Source organism: Pocillopora damicornis, chromosome 1, assembly GCF_964200805.1.
Source record: "Pocillopora damicornis chromosome 1, jaPocDami1.2, whole genome shotgun sequence".
NCBI classification, from domain to species: domain Eukaryota; kingdom Metazoa; phylum Cnidaria; class Anthozoa; order Scleractinia; family Pocilloporidae; genus Pocillopora; species Pocillopora damicornis.
The window spans coordinates 18,671,450-18,694,911 of NC_142670.1; the positions used below are offsets into that span (position 1 = coordinate 18,671,450).

A 23,462-nucleotide genomic window follows, 5' to 3' on the forward strand; every position below is an offset into this window, starting at 1 on the left:
ACACTTATGTATGTGTACTATATCATTAGGTACTTGTCTGAAATGCAATTGCACAACCTTCCCCTGGGAATCTTTGAGAATAACACAAGATTGGAGTTTTTGTAAGTAACATTTCTGTCTTAACGATTTAAACTCAGGATTATTGACGAGCGAGTCTTATTTATGCACGTAAACATATGTAAAGTTCAAGTTTGAAACGTGAAAAACAAATCCTGCTCATTTTATTTCATGCTGCGCTCCGAAAGAACAAATCACGCACAACGGAGTCTCCTTGCCAATCCTCACAGCTGCCGACAAAACTCAAATTTCATACCCGTCATCACCTTCGCACCTATTTCGCATATCCAGAAGAACAAGAAATTTAAGAGACTCGATGATACATAAAATATTACCAAACCTTTCTTGAAGTGCGGCTGAGATGTGCCTCTTTTACTGCTGAATAGCTCTAAAACCCTCCAAGTGTTTTTGTTTTCAAACTGATACAAGTCAAGGTATAGTAGAGAAACCTTGGAACTCATATCAAGGAGGCACTCTGACATCGATTGTCACATTTAAAACAGGCATTACCAGGTGTTTATTCAAAATATTTTCATCAAATCTCCATTATAGACCGAATACAATTACAAACCACACTTTCTCTTTGTATAATTTCAGTATATTCCAGTGTGATTTGATGAGTATTCAGGATGAAGTTAGCACAAGCAAATAATCATTTATGAAAGTAATGCAAATTTTTGCCAAATCGGCAAGACATTAATAATAGTCTCGGTAATTCCCCTACCCTGAGCGATAAACTTCAGGGGTATCTTAACACTATTAATCAGTTTATTTGGTAAATAACGCAGGCGCCTGAATGACAACGACATGAAAGGATTAAATGGAAGCGCCTTCAGAAACATGACACTTTTAAAGGAACTGTAAGTGTTTCTCGTAAAAACAAAGTCAAACATGGTAACAATTTATAATTTCCGTTTGCAGGATCGCAATGTATTGGCATCCGTCTTATGACTCATGCTGTACAATGATAAGGAAACAGATCTAGATAAACGAAGAGAACTGAAAACTTTTTGAAATCAGTCAAATAATAAAAGTTAGGAAAGGTTCAAATTCTGATTACACTCAAACGACCTTTTTTGTCAAAAATATATCTCCGAAAAAGGTTTATTAATATATCTTCTGATGTAAATCATCGCAGTTGATAAATTGTAGAACCGAGGTAAATTAAATATGAATTCTTTAGATTGCACCAGGTTGAGAAACCATTATCGGTTTGTCCTTCTAAAATTCTGTTCATAGAGCCCGTTGCATTCCACTCGGTAAGTGCGCCATGATCTCGAGCCAGGCATTTTCCAGTTCGGTCCTCTCACTCGTTGCATAAGTTCATAGAACTTGGTCGTATTGCATTGCATCGAATGGCATTGCATTTTGTTGTGATTTATCGTCAGTTACATATGTAATTATTTTTCCTGTTGCGTTTTACACGATGCAGTTATCAGAAATAACTGTGTTTCAGTTTTTATTCTCTTATTGCTCGTGCACCAATTTAACCTATAGACTAATAATTTTGTAAGCTTTTCAATAAAACTAAGTAGATGTCTCTCCTTCAACACAGATGGTTGCAAGACAACAATTTCACTGAATTGCCTCCCGAATTATTCAAAGATCTAAAAGGCCTAAATGAACTGTAAGTTACATGGAGACGCTCTTTAGCTATTTAGCTTTATGACTGTGGTTAAGGGATGATTTTTAGCTTTCAATGTCATCTCCCTTCCACAACAGGCCTGCTCGTGTAATTATATAGACAATAACATGCTGGTCACCATATTATCGCGTCACTAATTATACGAGATTGGACGAGATATGTCCATTTCCAAACTTTTCTGATATTACCCTCAGCACAAAAATGAAAAAAAAAACAATTGAACTATCCTAAACTGTTCCCTCACTTTTGTTCTGATAATCAGAATAGGAGATTTTCAGTCATACAGCAACGAAATCGATGCGTGACATAAAATGTGTGGTCATTACATAATTTTCTGTTGTGAACTAGTTAGATGTCTTCATAAGACACGGGCTCGATGATTTCTATACTGAATAATTCACTGGAATAGTAGGGATAATCAGCTCCTGCTAACCTTAGATGGCAGTGTTTAGTGTGTGATCAAATTTTAAGTTGTCAACCGGTTGTTCCTTTTCTGTAGAAATAGCGAAATAGCTAAGACGATTGAACTGCATTAACTGTTCCTTTCTCTTTATGAGATTATGCATATTGCTTATACACGATTAAATTCAGCTCTTTCATTATTCTTAGTGACCAGCGTCTGTATACCTTTTTTTTCAACGAATTTCAAATAACAGGGTAAATTAAGACACACTTTCTTGTCTTCTCATTCCTATCAGCTATCTGTCAAATAACAAATTGAAGACTCTACCAGATGGAATTTTTAACAGCCTCTCCAACCTCACATATCTGTGAGTACAATAATCATTTAATCAAAGAAAAAATTCGAAAAGAGGTCATTGAATTTTTACAAAAAGGCACATTTCTCAAAGCTGTGTGGCCACATTCAGTCAACAGAAACACGTAAGGTAACATTGAAAGGTCTAAAGTGGGTATCAGTCGAAATTTGCAACACAGTTTTGGTGATAAAAATGAATAAGTTTCCAGATGAAACTACGCTAAAGGAAGTCACTGATTATAAGCAGAGCAAAAGAAAAGAAGACCCACTACCCCAGGATCATTCTCCTCCATAAGGATTAGCAATAAACTCTAGGGATCACTTTTTGTCTCCGTGTCATGAAAATTTCACAGTCAATTTTTGTAAAACTGTTTAGGTAAATTTTAGAATGCTATGTTATGTAGATGTGCTTTGGTGAGTAAAGTTGACGTACTTAGAGGTTTGAAAATCAATGAAAACCTTATTCGTGATTTGCTTCTGTTTGATAGCAACTTAGCAACTCAAAATTTTGTCCGGATAAAACACCTGCTTTTAGCACAGCATGATAAACCAGTAAACCAAGGCTGCAACAACAGTTATAACTGTAATCTCAATGAAAACAATGACAATAACAATAATATTAATAAAAATAAAATGATTAATTAGTGTTGATGATTTTCAAGTTGGGTATTGTTCAATTACTGCACGCGAGGTAGCAACATTATGATACATTCCGCGTTTTTGTATTCCTTTTTTTCGTCGTCGTGAGAGTATTAAGTATAAATAGTATATTTAGTATTTAGTATATTATAATCAATTTTTCTATTTTGTATGAAAAAAAGCTTTCTGTATGATATTTTTTCCCAGAAAATATTCACGGATTATCTTCTGCTCTTTTGGTCCGCACTATATCGTTTCTTGATAGTGTCATAACCAGCGTTTTGTTGCCGGATTTTGAAAAAAATTAACCATCTATAATGTTCCTCCAGATAGCTAAGGAACTCAAAATAAATACATTAAACTGGAAACTACTGCGGAGGCAAACATTATTTTATGAACAGTTGTTTTTCAAAAGCAGGCAATATTTTTTATCCTATGAATCAGTATTGGTAATTTCATGATAATAGATTCGTAACTACAGTTATTATTACATTCTAGGGATTTGTCAAATAATGAACTTGGAAATCTACCGCCATACATCTTTAAAAACATTACAGCTGTGAGATTTCTGTAAGTGAGATTCTCTTTGAGTTAAGATAAATAAAAAAAGCTGTCTCTAAGAATTACCTTGCAATAACAGCAATAAGTGAGTAAATCGGCTTCCTAGTCTATAGCAATTTACATTTCTTATTTAATTTAAGCTGCTAAATTGTTTTTGTCTTGCAATTATATTTTGCGATAGAGGCTTATAATTTGTTGACTTAGATACTAAAGCAACCTAAATAATTTTTCTAAAACGGGCAATAGCTTACTTACGATTTTTCAAACTCAGCTTTAAACAACAGACCTGAAGCAGAGATTTCTGGTAATAAAGTCTAAAGTTTCTCTAGCCTGAGAGCATGAAAGTTTCATGTGGGTCTAAGGTTTTCTTTTTTTCTGTGATATTCAAATATCAAACCCGGGAGCTAATTGTACTGCAGTAAATTCAGAAGATAATTAAGACAAAAGTAGATTTAAAGATATCCCTTCATGCGTGTATTTCAGTCTAACATCTGCACCGCGCTTTTTCAGGAAAATGGAATACAACAAAATTGAGAGGCTTCATGAAGATCAATTCCAGGGCTTAGTGGAGTTGTTCGAGTTGTGAGTACATTTAGACTTAAACGTTAATTTTTTCATCATGGTCTGTTGCAATCTAAAGCATATTTTAGTTTAGCTTTTTTGAACAAAGAAAAAAATGGCTTCAATTTAGCTGAGTCTATAAATATTGAGTTGAAGTGCAAAGGTTCGGATCAAAACTACCATGCGATTAATTTTTTGAGGGAATTAGCTTGCACAGATTTTAGTTGGAATAGAAAATAAGGAGCCATAATAGAGAACACCTCCTTCGTAAATATAGTTAGTATTCTCTATTAGTACTAGCCTCTATAATAAATTGATCACAATATTTGTCACCAGATCTATATAATTTTGATATCAGTTTTGCTGTTTAAATTAGATGTGCCACGCCTAGTTATTCTATGTAACTTGTATATTAATTTGAATTCCCTCTAACCTGTTTAAGACATCTCTCGGAGAACAGAATCGAGGCTTTGCCTGACAAGATTTTTGAGGGAGTTAAGAACCTCAAGGGCCTGTGAGTACAGCTGATAACATACGAAACAATTTCTAATTTTTTTTTAGAAGATGAAAATGTACACAACAGAAAGACTCACAACATGGAATTCTTATTTGAAAGTGTTAACATGATCTCCAACAGGCGTGGTGTAAATTGTAATGCTCAACAACTTAATTTTATTACAAGCTATTTTCTCAACGTAAAAAAATGTGGCTTGCTATAAACATGGTTTTATTGAGCAAAGGTAGATATTATCAAAAAAGCAAACAAACATAGTTGAGAACTATGATAGTTCCGACGGCAACTTCAGGTGAAATTTTAAGAATCAGACAATGCAAGACCCTGTTTACCATCTGCTAGTTAATAGTTATGTTATTAATTTTTGCAGAAATATCTTAGGCAATAAAATACAAAATGTCACCAGCACGACTTTCAGTAATGCCCGGGAACTGCGATTTTTGTAAGTTCACTGTAAATGGCAGTTTTTTATCACAGTACTTACAATAAAGCCGCATGTATTGCAAGCAGATAAGATGCAGGTGTGAAGTTAATTTAGAGTGTTATAGTTAATTGGGTATAATTTTTACTTTTGCAACTACTTATAATCTGACTTAATTTTCACCTTCTATTTTAAACTTTCAGGTTCATGCACTACAACCTGATGGCTGAGCTCCCCAAAGGCTTTTTTGGGCTTTTGCCGCACATTATCAGAGTGTAATACTCCATTATTATAATTTAACACGATGGCTTAAAAGGAGATTTGGAGCGGATGTTGTCTGAATTACCTTTGAAATAGAAATTATTGTCAAATTGTGATATGGGTGATGCAATAATTTTAATGATTTTGTTTCCTTCAGTCTGTTGTGGTTCAGTTGATCAATAAATTTTCATTCACGTTAACATCTTCTATCAATTCCAATCCTGAAAGGATATGAAGCCTTATTTAGATTTTAAATAAAATTGCTTCGCGTGACTTTCTAATTGCCATTTATTTATGAAAAAATGCTTATCAATTATCTTTGCCTCAGCATAGATCACTATTTTCTAGCCGATCGTTTTGGATAATCATAATTTTGCTGTAATTGTTCTAACGATGAACCCTTTCTAATTTCCTCTTTTTTTTTCTAATTCCAGAACTCTGGACACCAACCTGATGTGCTGCCACCTTGATCTTTTCAGGCAGGATGCCGATTGCGAATTTGCCTTCAATGATAACTTCGCAAGCTGTCACTCCATGTTCCGCAACCTTGCTCCAAGGAGAAGTCTTTGGGTTGTCGGCCTTCTTTCGTTGTTTGGGTCTGTGTTTGTAGTTGGGTGGCAGTATTTCTTACCTGATAACAATATGGTCCAGTCTATTATGTTGGTAAATCTGGGTATTTCAGACGGCATCATGGGTATTTACCTCATCATTATAGGTATAAAAGACCTGCAGTGGTCAGGGGAATACTACCTGCACGACTATGAGTGGCGCACCGGCTGGTTTTGCCATTTCAATGGCGCCATGTCTGTACTTTCAAGCGAGGTGTCTGTTATGATGATTTCTCTGATTGCATGGGACAGGCTCAAGAACATTGTGTTTCCTTTCACGTTTGCAAAAATTACACCAAGGCAGACCCGTATTATGTGTGTAGTTATCTGGCTTGTGGGAGGCATCATGGCATTCCTTCCGTTGTCTGGAATGCGATATTTTGGTGACTGGTATTATGGCAAGAACGTGGTGTGCCTGCCCCTGCAACTTTCCCCGCAATTACAAGAAGGCTGGGAATTCTCCACTTCCATCTTTATCGTTTTAAATTTTTCTCTTTTCCTATTCATTACGGTTGCTTATGTTGCCATCTTGTTGAAATCATGGTCGTCAAGCAGACGGCTGGGTGCGCATGGAACTGTTCGTGAAATACGAGCAAGAGCTCAAAGCGCACAGTGCAAAAGAGAAAGAGCACTTGCCAAAAGAGTCTTCTTCATTATTCTGACCGATTTCTTGTGTTGGATACCAATCATTGCTATCGGCATCAAGTCGCACGTCGAGAAAACGTTTGATCCACCTGGTGATCTGGCTGTGTGGATTGCAGTGTTCGCCTTGCCGATCAATTCAGCTATCAACCCACTGCTGTATACCCTTTCTACTCCACAGGTACCATTTTTCTCTTGCCTTTGAATGGAACATTCTTTCATTTGTTGTTTTAAGAGACATCTTTGCGAGATAATTATCTGAATCAAACACCCGTGGTCCCAACGGTTTTAATTAGAAATTTTCCTTTAGTCAATCAAAGACGGTCTCTCTCATGTCCTTATGACAGAAAAAAAAAATAACCCAAGAGGAGAAAAAAAGGGCATGGATAAGATATGAATGATCGCAAAGTTGTTTGTTTGTTTCTCTGCTGTTGGTTATAACCATGGAGATCAACTTGAATTTAAAAACGGTTTGATCTATATTCTGACATACTTTCTTAACTAAATTTCTACTGTATAGGTTCAAGCTGTTTTGAAAGCAAAATTGAGGAAGGTGTGGTCCAATGTTCGATCGATCTTCAGCAGTGGACAAAATCAAGAAGGTACGGTGCTATATTACATTTACACATATCATAATCAGGCCTTGAAAGGGGGTATAGGTGTGAGTAGAGATTAGGACAATGCACTTCAGAAAATTATTTGAATTATTATTGCAATTATCATTATTACTTCAGAAAATTATTAAGGGGCAACCACGCAATTAAAAAACAATAAATGGTTGAGCTTCGGTCTTCAGTTTCAAGGGAAAAAACAAATCTGACTGGTAGAAGGATTTTTTAAAATCAACATGTGGACGAGATAGTTTGGTGTGTTATACTCCTCCACCGACACAGCGCCACAGTTTCTTTGGAAACTTACCCCCCCCCCCTCTTAAAATATTTGGATAGGCCTAACAGTAGTTTATTCTCCGTTTGGATAGGACGAAATAAGATATGTTACTGCTATTTTATTACTTAGAAGGAGTAAATAATCAGCAGGGACAGATCGGAAATGGACATGAACACGCTAACAACGAAGAGGGTAAATATAGTGATTCCCAATGTGTATATTCTCTTTGCCTCGTTATGGTTTTGTGTGTAATACCTTTCTTTCGTTTCTTCTCTTCCCTTCTTAATCCCATTTTTTGTTTGTTTTTGTGTCTGCATTATCTTTCCCATAGGAGAACAGATTGAAATGCAAGTAATAGAACACAACGAAGTCCCAGAAGCGGAAGCCCCTGAATTGCCTGCTCCGCAACCGGGTCAGTATTCCATATGTATGCTTATTTCTTTAAAACATCATTTCAAAACTAGCCAAATAGAAAGCTAGGGAATCAAACGGTAAATCTTTAGGTTAATAGGTCGACTCAGAACTCGCTTTCATTACTTATGTGTATAAATGTATAATGTTTTGATGTTAATGTTAATGTGTGATTGACTTTCTGATTTCAACTTTAATCAATTAATCCATTGAAACGGGTGAGCCCTTTCAAATTGAAACACCTATGATGAAACATACTATTCTTTTCTACTTTGATACGTTCTGCGTGTGGATTTTGGTTAGGGAAAGATTAAGGAAATGTTTCCTCATATGACATAAATGTGATTGGTTTTGTCACCTTTGGTTAATAATTGCAAAAAAAATTCTCTTGGTTTTTCATAAGTTACATACAACAATTCTGACGACAGTTTTCCGACGACCCAGTTTCTGAACTTCCCCTTTGAGATCCCCATCCCTTTAAATTAGTAACCTGCACAGGTGTCATGTGCAACAAAGGTACTATCGTTATCAATATGGCACAGATCTAATAAATGAATGATACGTATTGAAATGATCATTCAATGTTTTACGTTTTTGGTTTTATTATCTTATAAATAACTCTAACATAACGATTTGAATCATCAACAGCAATGGAACAAGCCTGTGGTGGGGATGAGACTCCATCTTCCTCAAGTATAATGTCTTCTAACTTGAATTAAAATTTCCTGCCTATTATTATAACTATTATTATTGTTATCAGTATTATTATTATTATTATTATTATTATTATCATTATTTCAGTTGATGTTGTTGTTCTTCCCTTGAAACTTTAAGTCGTAGACAGCCGCTTCATTCACAATATCAGTACTGAAGCTATGACTTCAACCGCTTTTTACAACTGTTCCTAAAAATCGCCAACTACTTTGCAAGAAATAAAGTAGTAGGAATGAATAAAAGAACTTGAAAGTATTCGATCAAATCAACTGTCTTTTGCAAAAGTATGACTTCAACAGACTATCTCATGCGCACAAACTCGCAGATGTAAAACAATGCAAGCTGTATGACAAGTTTAACCAACTTTTAACTTTTAACTTAACTGAGTAATCTATCGTGCTAGAAGTTTTTTAAGTTTATGCGCATTCAATGCGGAAACTAAACTGTACAGTAAACTTTATCGAAAGTATTTTATGTTTGTTTATTTGTTTTTTTTTAAGAGTTCGTATCTGAATTACGTCATACGAATATTATTTTCTGTAAAATTAATTTGAAGAATAAACGAACCACAAAAGTCATGACATGTTTCACTCTACTTGTTGTTTGAAACAGATTATGAGGATGATTTTGATATCAGACCAGCCACTAAAAAGACTGTGGAAGGTAAAGAACTTTTTGTAGGAAACTATATTATTAGTGCTGGCTTGTACCACCAGTTTATACAAAAAGACTCCAAGTTTCTCCTATGAAGGAATTTATAAGAGAAGCCTTCCCTACCTACTGAAAGTAACGAGTCATTGCAAATTCAAAAAAAAAAGATTTTTAACTTTGGATTGATAGTCTCGCGGACACTAGGTGTGAAAGGAAATTGTGCAAAATTAGAAGTATTTATGTCTTTAACGCACTCAACATGAGGCGTTGTATATTTAGGTGGGAAGACTATTGCGTAACACCTGGTTAATAACATCAATAGATAATTATCAGCAGCAAGCTAACCTCTAAGAAAAAAAAAATGAAATGGGACGGAAATTCCAGCGCAAAAAGCGAATTTCTAATTTCCCATGCTAAAGTATAGTTGGTAGTTGTGTGAGTAAAAAAAAGTTGAGGTTCGCACATTTTGCTAGAAACTGTTTTAATCCTCTTTGGCGGAATAGAGGGAAGGGAGTAGTTCTATTCATGTTTGAATGTAATTAGACTCAAATAAGATTTGTTATCAACGCTGGACCCTCTCCCAAACAATTTGCAACTTATTTAAAAGAAGGATATTCTTTATTGCAGTTGCTGTTCATCATGGTGAAAGCCAGCATCGACGAAAAAGTCAAAAAGAAGGTATATGTTGAACTCCTTTTGTAACTAGGATTGTCTACTCTTTGACGGAAGGCTCTAATGTTGATAAGTGTCTATTTTTATGAAACCATTATTTCACATTAAATTTATGAAAGATCCGACTACAGGAGAGACTAGAAGTGACTGAAGTTTAAGGTGCTTACAGGAACCTTTTTTATATGTGGAGGCTCGCCGTTGATGTAACTCTGGCTCTTGATACAAGCATTGAAATATATATGGCAATTGTCGTACACATTGGTTTCGGTGAACACAAATTTTAAGTTGTTGAAAAAACGTTCGACTGAAATAGAGTACCAGCTTAGTCTCAACATTTTTTCGCTTTCTGAGTCGAAATTCGAAATATTTTAAAGTTGAGGGGCATCTGCATTGAAGTCTTTTTTGCGCATTCTTTTAGTACCTGAAGCAACAGGGATGACAGTTATCTGGCAAATTGGTGGCAATTGAACAAAGGCTTTAAGAAGTGGCAAAATTTTACCGTCGACTATTTCAACGCTCCCGAATTTTCCGCTTATGTCCTCTCTCTTTGGTGATCCTCCCACAATTTCGATCACTTTCGATTTGTTATTTTCAGTTATTCAAATGAATGTCATTCGTTGACTACAAATTTGTTGTACTAATTACAAGTTTCTGCAGGCCAAGGAGGAGAGACAAAGCCTGAGACTAAAGAGCTAGCTGAGGAAGGTAAACAGAATGATTTTTTTCTTGAAATGTACATTGTGCAACATAAGTTTCCTTTATTTCCGCATATAGAGGAAGTCACCTTTTCTTGAACTTATCTGCCATCTGGGCCAATCTCCTGGCTTACTCACAAAGTGACAGTGACGGCAACTCTATTGCTTTGTATACGTCAATCTTAAGGTCCTTATACTTCATCGTAATTAATAACTTTGCTATCACACAGCTGACAAATCTGTGGAGCAGGTGGAGAGTGAAGAGATTCCAAGGGCAAGTGACAAAGGTAAAGGAGAGAGTAGCTTTAATTGGTCACTCAGGAGGTTAAGCAGGTTATTGAAACATATCTTTCACCTTAGTAGTCGCTGAAAAACAGAAACAGAAAAAATATTTCATGAAATGCTTCAGTAAAAACAAGATTGAATGGCTGAGTACTAATGCACCTTTTATCAAACACATTGTCTTCTGGAGAAGACGGAAGAGGGCACCAGCTTTGCCTCGTTCATTTTCGGCTCTCTGCGTCCATGGAGTTAAATTTCAAGGGTATTTACGCGTAGGCGTTGTATACGCACTTATTCAGTATCTGAAGCAACAGAGACAAAAGTGATTGATGAATTGGTGGCAAACGTTGACCTTCGTCAATTGCAGTACTTCAAATGAACATCGTTTAATTGGTACAATATGTTCTAATTCAATTTCTTCAGAAGGAGAAAAAAAGCTTGACACAGAAGAGCTAACTAAGGAAGGTAAATACAACGATTCATATTTTTTAAGAACTATACATTATTTACCATAAATTTCACCTAGTTATTTTTGCATACTATGCAAGCTTTATAATTATTATCATAATTATTATCATTTATGTATTTTTTATAAATTAAAAGCTATCTGGGCCAATTTACTGGGCCAATTTACTGATTATTGCCCTAAGCAATAGAAGGGCCATGGGCCGAGTTTACCATTTAGACAACTTTATATATTTATGTACTTTACCTCATTCGAATAAATAACTTTGCTATCACACAGCTGGAAAATCTGAGGAGAAAGTGGAGAGTGAAGAAATTCCAATACCTAGTGATGAAGGTAAAGGAGAGGGAGGGTTTTTTTATTTCTCACTCAAGAGGTTAAGGCACCAGATTAGTTATTGAGGCACATCTTTCATCTTGGTAGCCAATGAAAAATGAATGATTCGTAAACATGCTGAAGTAAAGGAAAAAGAAATAAATTGAAAGACTGAGTTCTAATTTACTTTTTGGTCAATGAATCATCTTCTATAAAAGCTCAAAAGGCAGAAGAAGAAGAAGAAAAGAAGCGGCTTGAGCCTGACATGGAGGACACAGAGAAAGGTAGAATTCTTTATAAATCAGCCAACATAGACTCAAAGTTGTCATGAATTAACACATAATCTGTCCACGTTATTGTCTGAGGAAAGTTGAAACACAGCGGTCCACATCAGAAGTGATTGAATTAAGAGAAAAGAGGAATACTTGAGTACTATTGTACTTTGTCACAGTGAACGGCCAAGACCTGACTTGCAATACTGAAACTAAATATGGCACCTTTGAATCTTCCAGAGCTCTCTCACCTTTTGTAACATTTCTCAGCTATAAATATGTTTGCTTAGATGGAGGAAACATAGCTGCCACGTGGTAAAGCTAATTAATTAGAAGCGAGGCTTATGACGTCGTGAACCTCAACTTTTTAAAACTCATTAACACAGACATGTTAGAATTGTGTTAGCAATAATAAATTCTGATTAAGTGGCTTAATATATACATTTTTCTCTTTTCGTATTCCAAGCAGGGGAAGAAGAGGTTTTTGATACCAGACTTTAGTTCTTGCTTTTCGAACCACGGTAAATGTTTGTTGTGTCTTCTTCAAAAGTGAGTAGTACTGACTAAAGGGTGCGGAAAACCTTGTGCACTTTTTGATATCTTATAAAACTTATGAAACTAGTTTCAGACTTGAGATGAAGGGTAAAATTTTCGTACTTTTGCTCTGATGCATTTCCGTGTACATGCATGGGCTGTTGACTCCTGATTTCTTGAACCTTCAGTCTCTAGAACCTTTTCATAATCTGAATAATACTGTCTGGTCAATGGACCAACTGGTGAGCTGGCCACTACACCGTCAGATTACATTAACTGATTAAGCTGACAGACAGATGGTATAACTATCTGCTTGACTTTCTGCCTGACTGTCTGCCTGACTGTTTCCCTTGCTGTGGGCATGGCAATAAACTGATTCATTTTCTAGCTGCGTGCTAAGTCAGAAGCCTGAACCAGTTGACCGACTGACGGTTGGTTGATCAAGCAAACAAATTATTAACACACACGTTTTGCAATAAATAAATCAACGTGCTTTTACTCCTTCCGTTACTAAAGAGACCGTAAGGACTGAAGAAAAGAATTCAAGAATTCAAGAAGAAATGGAATTCTAGTAATCATTATGTAGTGTCTGTGGAAGTATCTTAGTCAAAACAATCCTTTGTGTTTATTTTCCCTTCGATAAAATAATAACATAAGTTAGTTAGCTGAACTATGGATTCCATAACATGCTATTGAACATATTGGGCGCTATCTCTGAATGGGCGTGTGATGGCAGTTCTGTCTTCATTTCGGTTTGATCTTGTCTGTTTTCTTTTTAATGTTTATTTTTTGTTTGTTTATTTTATTTAGTTTTTGTGTGTGTATGTGTGTTGACTTTGACAAGTTTAACTACCTGTTAGTGTTTTTCTTTTAGCATATTTCAAAATCCCATGTTTTAGCGATTAATAGCTCATTTCTAGGTTCTTTAATCTAAAAGAAACAAAGCATTTACTGCTTAACATCTCACATCGTTAATATTTAATAATATCCTGATGATCTAAATAGTTAATTTCATAAAACGTTTTTACTCGTTTACGAGAATTTTATTTAGTAAGAGTTACAGTAACGGTTATTTGGGGCTTCAGATTATATGAAAGAACTCAGAAAATGTTACGGCCTGGGCTTTAGTTCTGAGAGACTCTGCATGATCATAACAACTATATAAATACCCCAGTTCCACAGCTAAGCATCGATATCTTTTTTTTGTTTTGTTTTTTCTATTTCATCACTATCTCTTAAAGAAGAATAATTAAAAATGTAACAAAAGAATAGTTAACATTTTATTGGATGAGAAGTCATTAATCAGTTCTTTGGCAGTTTATTAAGTTACCCAAGTAGTAATCTAAATAGTTGATTTTTAGAATTTTTATAACTCCTTTTCGAGCATTACAATACAACCTAGATGTAAAGTGACGTTTTTTTTTCGTGATTTTAGGACGTTTATCGCGAGTACAGATTTATCAAATAACTTATAAAAACGTTTAGGTATGCCAGGGAGTTTAGTGGTTCAATGAAAACTATAAGAGTTTATTTTCACAACTCGCTTGTGAGAATTTTGCACCCAGACTACGCTTCAAAAAACAAAACAAAATACAAGACATTGCTTATTAGAGGTTTTGAAGTTTATCAATAAGCTAGGTAGTCCATTTGATAGAATTTTTATAACTCCTTTGCGAGCGTTATAATCATTAGGACTTAAAGTGGTGTCCATATAGATCATGCTTACATTACTGATAATTCACTCAAAATAAAAAAAAGTAATGAAAAGGTCTAAGAATATCACTAAATTAGATATTTGGTAGTGAGTTGAAGTCTAATTTGTAGTTAATTTCTAGATTGTTTAACTCATTTTGAGAATTCTAATTCATTGTAGAACGTGATATTCAAATAACTTCGTGATTTGGCTCAAACGTGCTCATCAAACATAGCTTTTACAGTAAGGATAATTTGAACACGAACGTGCCTCCTAGAGGTACATGGTACAGAGCAAAGAAAATTGTAACAAGTGGAAAAGTTGTCAATAAGCGCACCATGTTTACTGTAAGTCAGAGCCTTCAATAAAACACCTTTTAGACCTTATGCTTGATTCTGATGTCTATAAACCTAAGAAGAGTTGTAAAGTCTGGCTTGGGCTTCATCGGCAGCATTGTTGATTAGTGACTGGTCATAATTGCCCTTCCTTCTCTCCAGAAACGAGGCATGAACTTATGTCTTCAAATTGGCCAGTCAGATACTGCAAATGCGACACAATGTCAGCGTCGAGGGGGGAGAGAGAGAGAAAATATTAAGGTGATTTAGGAAGAGGACGGTAACGTCAGTCAACAACTGCGCGCTCAGCAAAAACAGCGATAAGAAACTAGGTCGATAACTTCGTTATGTTTTATAAATGAATTAGCAGTCGTTGCAACGACACGTCAGCATTATGTTTGTTCTCTCCAGAAACGAGGCATGAACTTATGTCTTCAAATTGGCCAGTGAGATACTGCAAATGCGACACAATGTCACCATCGAGGAAGGAGGGAGAGAGAGCACTCAGGAATACTAAGGTGATTTAGGAAGAGGACGGTAACGTCAGTCAACAACGGCGCGCTCAGCAAAAACAGCGATGAGAAACTACGTCGATAACTTCTCGCCGTTATGTTTTATAAATGAATTAGCAGCGTTGCAACGACACGTCAGCATTATGTTTGTTCTTGAAAATGGAAACTTGGGCTCTTTAAAGATCGCCATCACAAGGACGACAACATGATCTTTAAGAGTTATGCAACAAGCAACAACAAATAAAACCAATAAAATTGGTTGTCATTTTCCTTACACAGTGTGAGCATGACTTTCTTGTCTTAGTTTTCATCGGCACTGATCTAAAATTTAAGACATAAAAAGTGCAAACCTGAGCTAATTCTGGAATTGTAGGCATCTGATTTCAATCCGCAGAACATTCATTCCTCACGGTGAAAACGATAATGAGATAAAAAAACCAAGTAATAGAGTAGGTAAGCATCGTAATATATATAACTCTGACTGACTGGCTTAACTTCAACATGCAGGAAGTTTAATTCACGATCAAATTCAACAGCATTCCACTCTTATAATTCTCATCTAAGGTTAGAGGAATGTATGAAAGAAAAGCCACTGCATTTAGTCCTAAATTAAAAGCGAACTGAAATCTTGGATCGCTTGCTAACCAACGCATTTCCAACAAAAAAGGAAGCGGTAAATTCTCACAAATACACCGAATAAAAATAAGGAAGGGGCCCTCGTTATCCTGAAAATTAGTTTTGAAATTATTCCAAACAGTATTATCTCGTACACAAGAGCACAATTTACATAATTCCTAGGCGTTTTTATCGCGATGGGAAAAGCAGGGAAATGACTTCCAGAACTTGTTGGGGAGAACGGCAACGCCAACAGCGGAAGTCTAAATAGAGTTGTGTCCAGGCTATCCGTGCGCTCTCCCGTTCTGAAACGAAAATCCGTCCTCTTACTAAACCACACTGTCGTATCGAACGTGGTCCTTATGGTGTTCTGAACTGAGTTTGACAAACTTCTCGTACAAATGAAATTCTTTTTATTTTCTTCCATCGTTCCAGTTGGGTTCGTTATATCTCTAAGTAAGCTTTCCTCCTGGGGCCCTGCACCAGGAGCAGTTGGTGGGTTTGGTGGGTTTTTGGTGGTTCCAGTCCAGTTTCTAGCTTCATTTACCCTCTGATTTCAAATCTCGTTGATTTAAATCCTACTTCTACGGAGGAAAAATAAAACAGACGATCCCATTTCTCGATCGCCTTTAGGATTCTCGGAAAGAGATAACGAGAGTAATGAGAACTCTACTTTTTAAAATATTAACAGCACCATTATTTGGGTGAACAATACTGAGCTATAAATGTTATAATGAACGCCTTGAAATAGTCACTGATGTACTGCACGTTATAAGATATTCTGGATAATTGAACCTGACCTGAAAACTGTATCTTATTTACTAAAGAAATCGAGGTTCTGTCCATCAAATATTCAAATATACCCTCGCAGTTTTATTTTCTCATAGTTTATTATCAACAGGTCATGAGATCATATCGTTCAAAGAAATCTAGCCGTTATCGATCTGTACAAGATCAGCTGATTGATCAATCACTCAGAAAATGTACTTATTTCTTGTTCTTAGTCGTTATCTGATTATTGCAAACCTTGACACCGAAGAAATTTTAAGAAAGAATAGGATTATTCCAAAATGTAAAGCGGAAACTAATCAAACACTTCTTTACAAATAGACGGGAAAGTGAAACTAAACAATTAAAGTGCGCGATGTATCTTCCTTTGTAATATCTCTCGGTAAATGAAGAGGTAAAATGTAATGAAAAAAGTTACCTACCCGTTACTTGATCCCCAGAACAAAGTTTTAAACAGTTACCACTGGTAAGGGCGCTATCACATCGCTTGGATAGAAAACAAGGTATGAACAAGATATGTAATTTTGCAGGTTGGTTATTTTGAAAGTCTATTTTGAAAATAATAAAGCTTTAGGTGCATTTTTCGCAGCAAATTTGACTGGTGATACCTGTTGTTACGCTGTTTAAACATGGAATAGTTCTTAATAATATTTCTATTTCGGAGGGCCTTTCGAGTTTTCCAAATTCATGGTACTGACTTTAAGAACCATAAGGGAAGTCAAGGTTTAAGCACTTTATTTCTCTTATGGAAAATGTAATGTACATTACTGATCTTACTTACCAGTCAGAGGAAGTAATGGCGAGTTGTGTTATTAAAAATTAACAATGTACCTTACTTTCTCGAAATGAAAATTTTATTTTCTTAACAAGAAACCCACCTAAATTTCAATACCGTTACATTTCGTATTTATTGTATCGGGCAAATATATTTCGAATCTCTCTCGCTTTAACTCATTCAGAAGAAATTTAATGATTAGTGGGTTATACACAACTTCTTTGAAAGAGATAAAAATGTATGATAAAGAGAGAAGCTGTAGCATCTGAACGCTAATATGTTTGCAGAATGTACCTTATGTCAAAAATTCTCTAAAACAGAAACTAATCTGATTATGCTTTGCTAAGTGAGGGATTCGCCGTCCAAGAGTATGCATATCTATTTTCAATGAAAAGAAAGCATACTACCTCGACAATTATAATGGATTTTGCAACACACACACGGGAATAAACTGAACGATAAACGAATAAGTCGTTAGTATACCTCAGCTGGCTCAACAACAAACAGAGCTGCATCTTAAGTATTAGTTTTCTTCTTTGCTTTATTTGATTATATTTTTTCTCCTTTTTAAATATTAGTTCTCAGAGAACAATTCAGAGCATAATAAAAAATATATATATATCATTTCTTCACTTATGATTGGTTAAAAAAACTCCTATTTTCCACTAATTCGATTGCCAAGTTGTTATCAGAGAGTTTGTTATCTGACAAATTAATGAGCGGATCACATTCAAAGTTGGAGTTTAAACCAATCAATCAATCAAAACCTTGGTTTCAATCACTATAACAACAGTGTACAGACTTACTTCAAAATGGATAATTTTTCCCATGAACAGTGGCAATAGTTTAGAGCACAGTAGTGAGGTTAGTATCAGTCTATTAAATGCAAATTTTCCCTTTCTTCTCTCGTAACTTGACTATGCTTCTTTTCTCGGAAATTGTAATTTTTTGTGATAAATTAGTGATAAGACTCATGTCGTCCAATTAGGTCTATAATCATATTCGTGATAAACAACTCGGAATCCCGCTGCGCAGCCGTCCGATAGTCAAGCAGATAGTCAATCTGAGGTGACTTAAGTCAGTTTCTTCCTTTTTTGGTGACTCAGCCAATTAAAACAAGTGGAAATAAGATATTCCAACCATAAATTGGCAACAAATGTAACCCATATAAATTAATTTTAAAAAAGACAAAGTAAGTGAGACGAATCGACCAAAAAAATCAAACTGCTTAAAAAATTCTGTATTGATTGTATATTCAGTCAAGTCGAGATAGTTAGAGTAGGAGCTCACCGAGTAGGACCTTTTCAGGGGCATTCAAGCACCACTCACTTCAATATTACGCCTCCAAACACTATTTTAGAGTTATAATTACATCACTAATTATAAATTGTCTAGACCAGTTGTTAAACTTGACGTGCTCTTGAATAAAAGTGCCAAAAGTACACATTTTCAGCTTAACCGCAATTTGCTCATAGTGGTAGCAAAGAGGAGGTGACGGAGAAAAGATAGTGCCGGAAAAAACAAATAAATAAAAAAAAAGAGTGTTTCCCTCGTGTTTCCCAAACCCTTCTGGCAATTGAATATGGCAAGTATAAGATGTTCGGTAGTCTTATCACAATTTTTCTTTGAAGAAATAAATTTCATTTGACCCGCGGAAGAAATTCGACCAAAGATTTGATCCTAACAGGTGGACAATCGATTTTAGCAATTATAGCGAAGTCGCCTAAAAGGGTGCAAGCTTCGACAGGATTTTGAACCCGTGCCTCAGGAAAAGCTCTCAAAGGTCACATCTCTAAATCAAAAAGGGTACAAGATCCGCACGAATGTATGATGTTTTGCTACAGCGAATTCACATGTCAGAGCTACAACTACGTCATAATTGGTAAACTTTGCGAGCTGAATAACAGAACCAAAGAAGCAAGACCTGGAGATTTTGTCCGAGATGAAACTAGATTCTACGTGGGACGATGGAAGAACAGAGGTACGGGAGCAAAAAAACAAAATAGTCTTTAAACTCATCATTGCATAAAGGTTTAGTGAAAATGAATACTTGTCACAGCTGTAAACATCAGTTTCCTTTCAGTTTTTGAACAATCGCAACTAGTTGGTATCGTAAAGTCAAAATTTTCAGGAATTTCATACATTTTTAAACCTTTCATATGACGGTAACACATGTTCAGCTACTTTTGAGAGGTGCGAGTTAAACAGACAAACACACAGAAAGACAGACAGAGAGAAAGAAAGTGCTTGTTTAAAGCTTATTCAAAGATGCCAAGGGTTTAGTATTCTATTAAAATTTAACTGTATTGAAATGCGACTGATTCCATCAGCATTGTCTTGGGACCGAGCTGAGGTCCGGATATATTCCCTATAAAATCCACACATCGCATGTGTAGTTCATGAGACCAAATCAAAGCCTCGCAATGATTGAATGGGAAGGGAAGGGGGAGGTGGGGGGGGGGGGGGGGAATGAGTGTCCTCTAATCAACCGGGGAGTTTTAAGCCTTATAGGGACGAGAACTTAATGCGATTGGCTCACGGCATTTCCCACGATGTTACCTTCACAGTATGCATGTTTTAAACATTCAATGAAACTTAGCATATCAAAGGTAACATTACAGTTTTCGAGGAATTGTTTAATTCCTAACTGTATTTTGCGATTTAATATGGCCATATTGGAATATCCCTTGTTGAAATGATGCTCGGTTGGTAATTGAACATTACGATACGATCAAGAAGGTACTTGTCATCATATTGCTCCTTTTCCAAAGTCTCATAAGGCTCCGTTCCCGAGATGCCTGCCCAGTCTTGTGGAGAGATCAAAGCCAGCGAACAAGGGATGGCGATCAGCGGTAGATATTGGCTGGAACCCCAGGAGAAATAAATTAAATCCAAGAACTTTCTGGTAACTATATTATTATTCTTTACGTATGGACAATTTAAGAAAAATAGGTTTGTATCGCAAAAAGTAAGAATGTTTGGAATTAAAAAAATTCCTTCCTTATAGACAACTGCAATACAACTTTGCATGGAATTCTTAATTCGTTTCCAGGTGTATTGTGACACGGTATCAGTGGGTCAGGCCTGGACTCTCATCGCTCGGTTTTCAAACAGTGACGCTAAAAACTGGATGGATGACTCTGGAGACTGGTGGTATGACAGTATTCAGCCCGCAGGAGAAACCACTGACCCGTCATACAACGCAGACATAATCTCGCCAGCGTTCTGGCTGGTCGGTGGCAGTGAGATTAAGATCACGCGCAGTGATGACTCTGGACACACTCCTCTATTGGGAACAACAGGGAACTGTCTAGGCGGGAAGACGTTCCGCTCCAAAATGACCAGCAATGATGACTTCAGAAACGGTTCAGCTTGGTCCAATGGTTTGTGCCTGGGAAAATGCAATGTTCTATATGGAGGGCAATACCAAACAACCGAAGGTTTCGGACAGACTTCATGCGGCAGTGACTTGCAAGGTGCTGATGAGGTCGGCTTCTGGTGTGGCTGAAAACGGAGCGGTTCTGTGATCATGATTGGAGGAAGCGGTGCTGATTGTTCAGGTGCCGATCACGGAATTGGGACAACGGTGGCAAAACTTGCTTCTTTTAAAATCAAAGAAGATAACAGGAGAGAATCTGACTTCAGTAGCAACGCATGGGACTCGATAACTAAAAGTTACTCATTGAATTTGTGGATTCGTTAAAGCATGCACTCCTTTTAAAATCGTGACGCGTGAAATGCTGTTTAAATTATACGTGAAGCGTGAATTTTTCCAAAATTCGTGCATAAAACGTAATCAGAACTACCCTCTGAACACAATTGTCCTAGATCCGAGTTGCTTTTCATTGTAGTGAGATAAATACGTGTTATTTTCAGTTTGTTTTTGTTTTGCTTTGTTTTCTTTTCTTCGAATGCATGAACTCAAACATAAAATGATCTTTTCTATTCAGCAAAGTGAAAGTGTAAGTAGTTTTATAAAGGGCCTCATTGATTGTAATGCATCTAGTTTTAAAGAAGTGTGAAAGTCTAAATAGTCATAATTGGGCGTGCTTTGATTTTGATCGTTATATTTTTTCAGTTATAGGCATCTAGATCCTTAGGATAATTTTTCAGACGTTAACCTTGTGTAATTGTTAGCTTGATGGCCGCAAGTTTTTCAGTTTTTAACTGGCTGTCGTCACCCTCTATAAATTAAGTTGACAAATACATACATAATGACAAGTAAATCTCATTTCCTAATGAAAAAAGCATATGTGACCAGTTGACAGCCAAACGCATGCGCAAAAAATCACCTAGTTGACAAGAATTGAAACTGCTCTCGCAGGGCGACAATTCTTTCTATATCTATCGCTTTTGACTGTTGTCATCGTCGATTTCAAGAATCTGAGTATTCTTCCGCAAAAATCCAATAGAGGTTACTCTGCTTGCACAAATAATCACATATTTGTTTGCCTCTTCTATAAGAAAGAGGCTACGAACTTGATATGTAAGAGCCAACACAACCGTTGCCCGTAAAACGGCCAAAATTAGCAGCTAGAGAAAATTGACAAATTTTAATCGTTAGCCGTAAAGAAGGTTAATTGTTTTGATATTTCTGATGACTTCAGGGGAAAGATATAAACCGTAAGCCGTAAATTGGCCAACATCATAATCGTTAGCCGTAAAAGCCGCCAGCCCATTGAGACCCTCATTTACGAGTATTTCGGTTTTATAGAGATCTCCTCTTCTCTTGGCCTGGTGAAAAACCTATACTTGCGTCATAAAAGGTTAAAGTGTTTACTTATTGCACTGCACAGTGCGACCTAACGGCTGAAAATCCTTGTTGACGAGGATAGCGTGGCATGCGCAGGCTATACCAGAAGGACAGCTTAAGGAGATAGCCCAAAACAGAGTAAAACACGGCCAGTTTTGCATGTATCTTTGCTCCACTGGCCGTAAAGGGGAAAAAATTAATTTCACGAGTACTTAACATCACAATCAATAAAGAAGTTGGGCAATAAAGAATTTGCGAGTATTTATTTTTCGCCTCCATGCACATTAGGTAAGACCGTTGTGAATAATTTTGTCAATAATTTTTCATAATTGAAACTTCCCTTTGCAATTCGACTCAATCTTCTTTATTCTTTGCCGACCTCATCCTATTTAGGGCAAAATTTTACCCATTTTAATTATTTTATCTCACCAAATTAACATTTGTTTTGAGGTTTCTCGTGCTTTAAAGGTAACTTTTTCATACATTCTAGACTAAGGAATGATGACGCAGCTCTTCAAAAACGCTCAGCTTTTGTGACAGAAAAATATTACCAAACAAATAATTGCAATTAAAATGCATATGCACTTCGAACGTCATTTGCTAACCGCTTCCGATTATCTTGGATTGGTCAGCCAGTGAGCATCTGATGGAAATGTAGACACGATCAGCTGTTCAAATGATCTTGCTCTTTGGGTATGTTTTTAGCTCTGGATGACCTTAGATAACTTTGCTTTGATCTATATAGATGGGTAGGTTTCTATAGAAACTGTGGTGCCGCGTCGGCGAGGTAACATGACAAGATAATTTTGGTTTTAGTTGACAATATAAATTGGCCAACGTGAACAGATACCAGTGACGCTTTTATAGGTATTTTCATTGCACGAACCGTAAGCGGCTGATATTTGAAACCAATTGAAACATCAGTAGTCAACAGCTTGAAAAAGTGCACGCGTATACTTTACACTGGTTGTTAACCTGCAGTGCAGTGTAGGTTATAGGCCTCCATTGCAGGCAGACATCTGCCGACCCATTACCTCTACGGACAGAACATATCACTGATTTACTGAATCTTTGCCTGACGTCAACTTATTACTTTCCGTACAACGGTAAACACTACAAAAAGTTACTCGATACAACTATGAGGTTTTCAGCTTCCCTTGCTGTGTCAGAAATTGTGATGCAGAACATCGAGGAACGCGCCCTTTTGACTTGCCAACAAACGAGACCGATTTGACTACGCTATGTTGATCACCTACGACACGACGAATCGACGCATTCCACCACCACCTTAACGGACAAAACACTGGCACACAGCTAACCAGAGAAGCGGAAGAAAATGGTTAATAGCTATAGCATACATAAAGGACGCAGTTTATAAGATCAATTTCTCCAAACGTCAAGCCCCCCTACATTAGAAAAGGCTG

General features: G+C 36.4%; 1 protein-coding gene and 1 pseudogene across 1 annotated transcript in view; both read left to right on the forward strand.

The window, feature by feature from the left end:
- Positions 1-12,465, forward strand: part of LOC113666842 (uncharacterized) — a 25,182-nt gene extending 12,717 nt beyond the window's left edge. Inside the window, exons 5-25 of the mRNA XM_089201011.1 lie at positions 30-101; positions 846-917; positions 1,613-1,684; positions 2,401-2,472; positions 3,597-3,668; positions 4,170-4,241; positions 4,663-4,734; positions 5,105-5,176; positions 5,359-5,430; positions 5,851-6,847; positions 7,187-7,268; positions 7,684-7,746; positions 7,886-7,966; positions 8,614-8,658; positions 9,292-9,342; positions 9,958-10,008; positions 10,660-10,707; positions 10,928-10,984; positions 11,403-11,444; positions 11,725-11,781; positions 11,979-12,465. Coding sequence (XP_089057137.1) covers positions 43-101; positions 846-917; positions 1,613-1,684; positions 2,401-2,472; positions 3,597-3,668; positions 4,170-4,241; positions 4,663-4,734; positions 5,105-5,176; positions 5,359-5,430; positions 5,851-6,847; positions 7,187-7,268; positions 7,684-7,746; positions 7,886-7,966; positions 8,614-8,658; positions 9,292-9,342; positions 9,958-10,008; positions 10,660-10,707; positions 10,928-10,984; positions 11,403-11,444; positions 11,725-11,781; positions 11,979-12,091 — 2,322 coding nt within the window. The 5' untranslated portion in view covers positions 30-42 and the 3' untranslated portion in view covers positions 12,092-12,465. The remainder of the gene's footprint in view (positions 1-29; positions 102-845; positions 918-1,612; positions 1,685-2,400; positions 2,473-3,596; positions 3,669-4,169; positions 4,242-4,662; positions 4,735-5,104; positions 5,177-5,358; positions 5,431-5,850; positions 6,848-7,186; positions 7,269-7,683; positions 7,747-7,885; positions 7,967-8,613; positions 8,659-9,291; positions 9,343-9,957; positions 10,009-10,659; positions 10,708-10,927; positions 10,985-11,402; positions 11,445-11,724; positions 11,782-11,978) is intronic.
- LOC113664212 (uncharacterized) overlaps positions 1-20,988 on the forward strand; it is a 187,467-nt pseudogene extending 166,479 nt beyond the window's left edge.
- Positions 20,989-23,462: the final 2,474 nt, after the last annotated feature.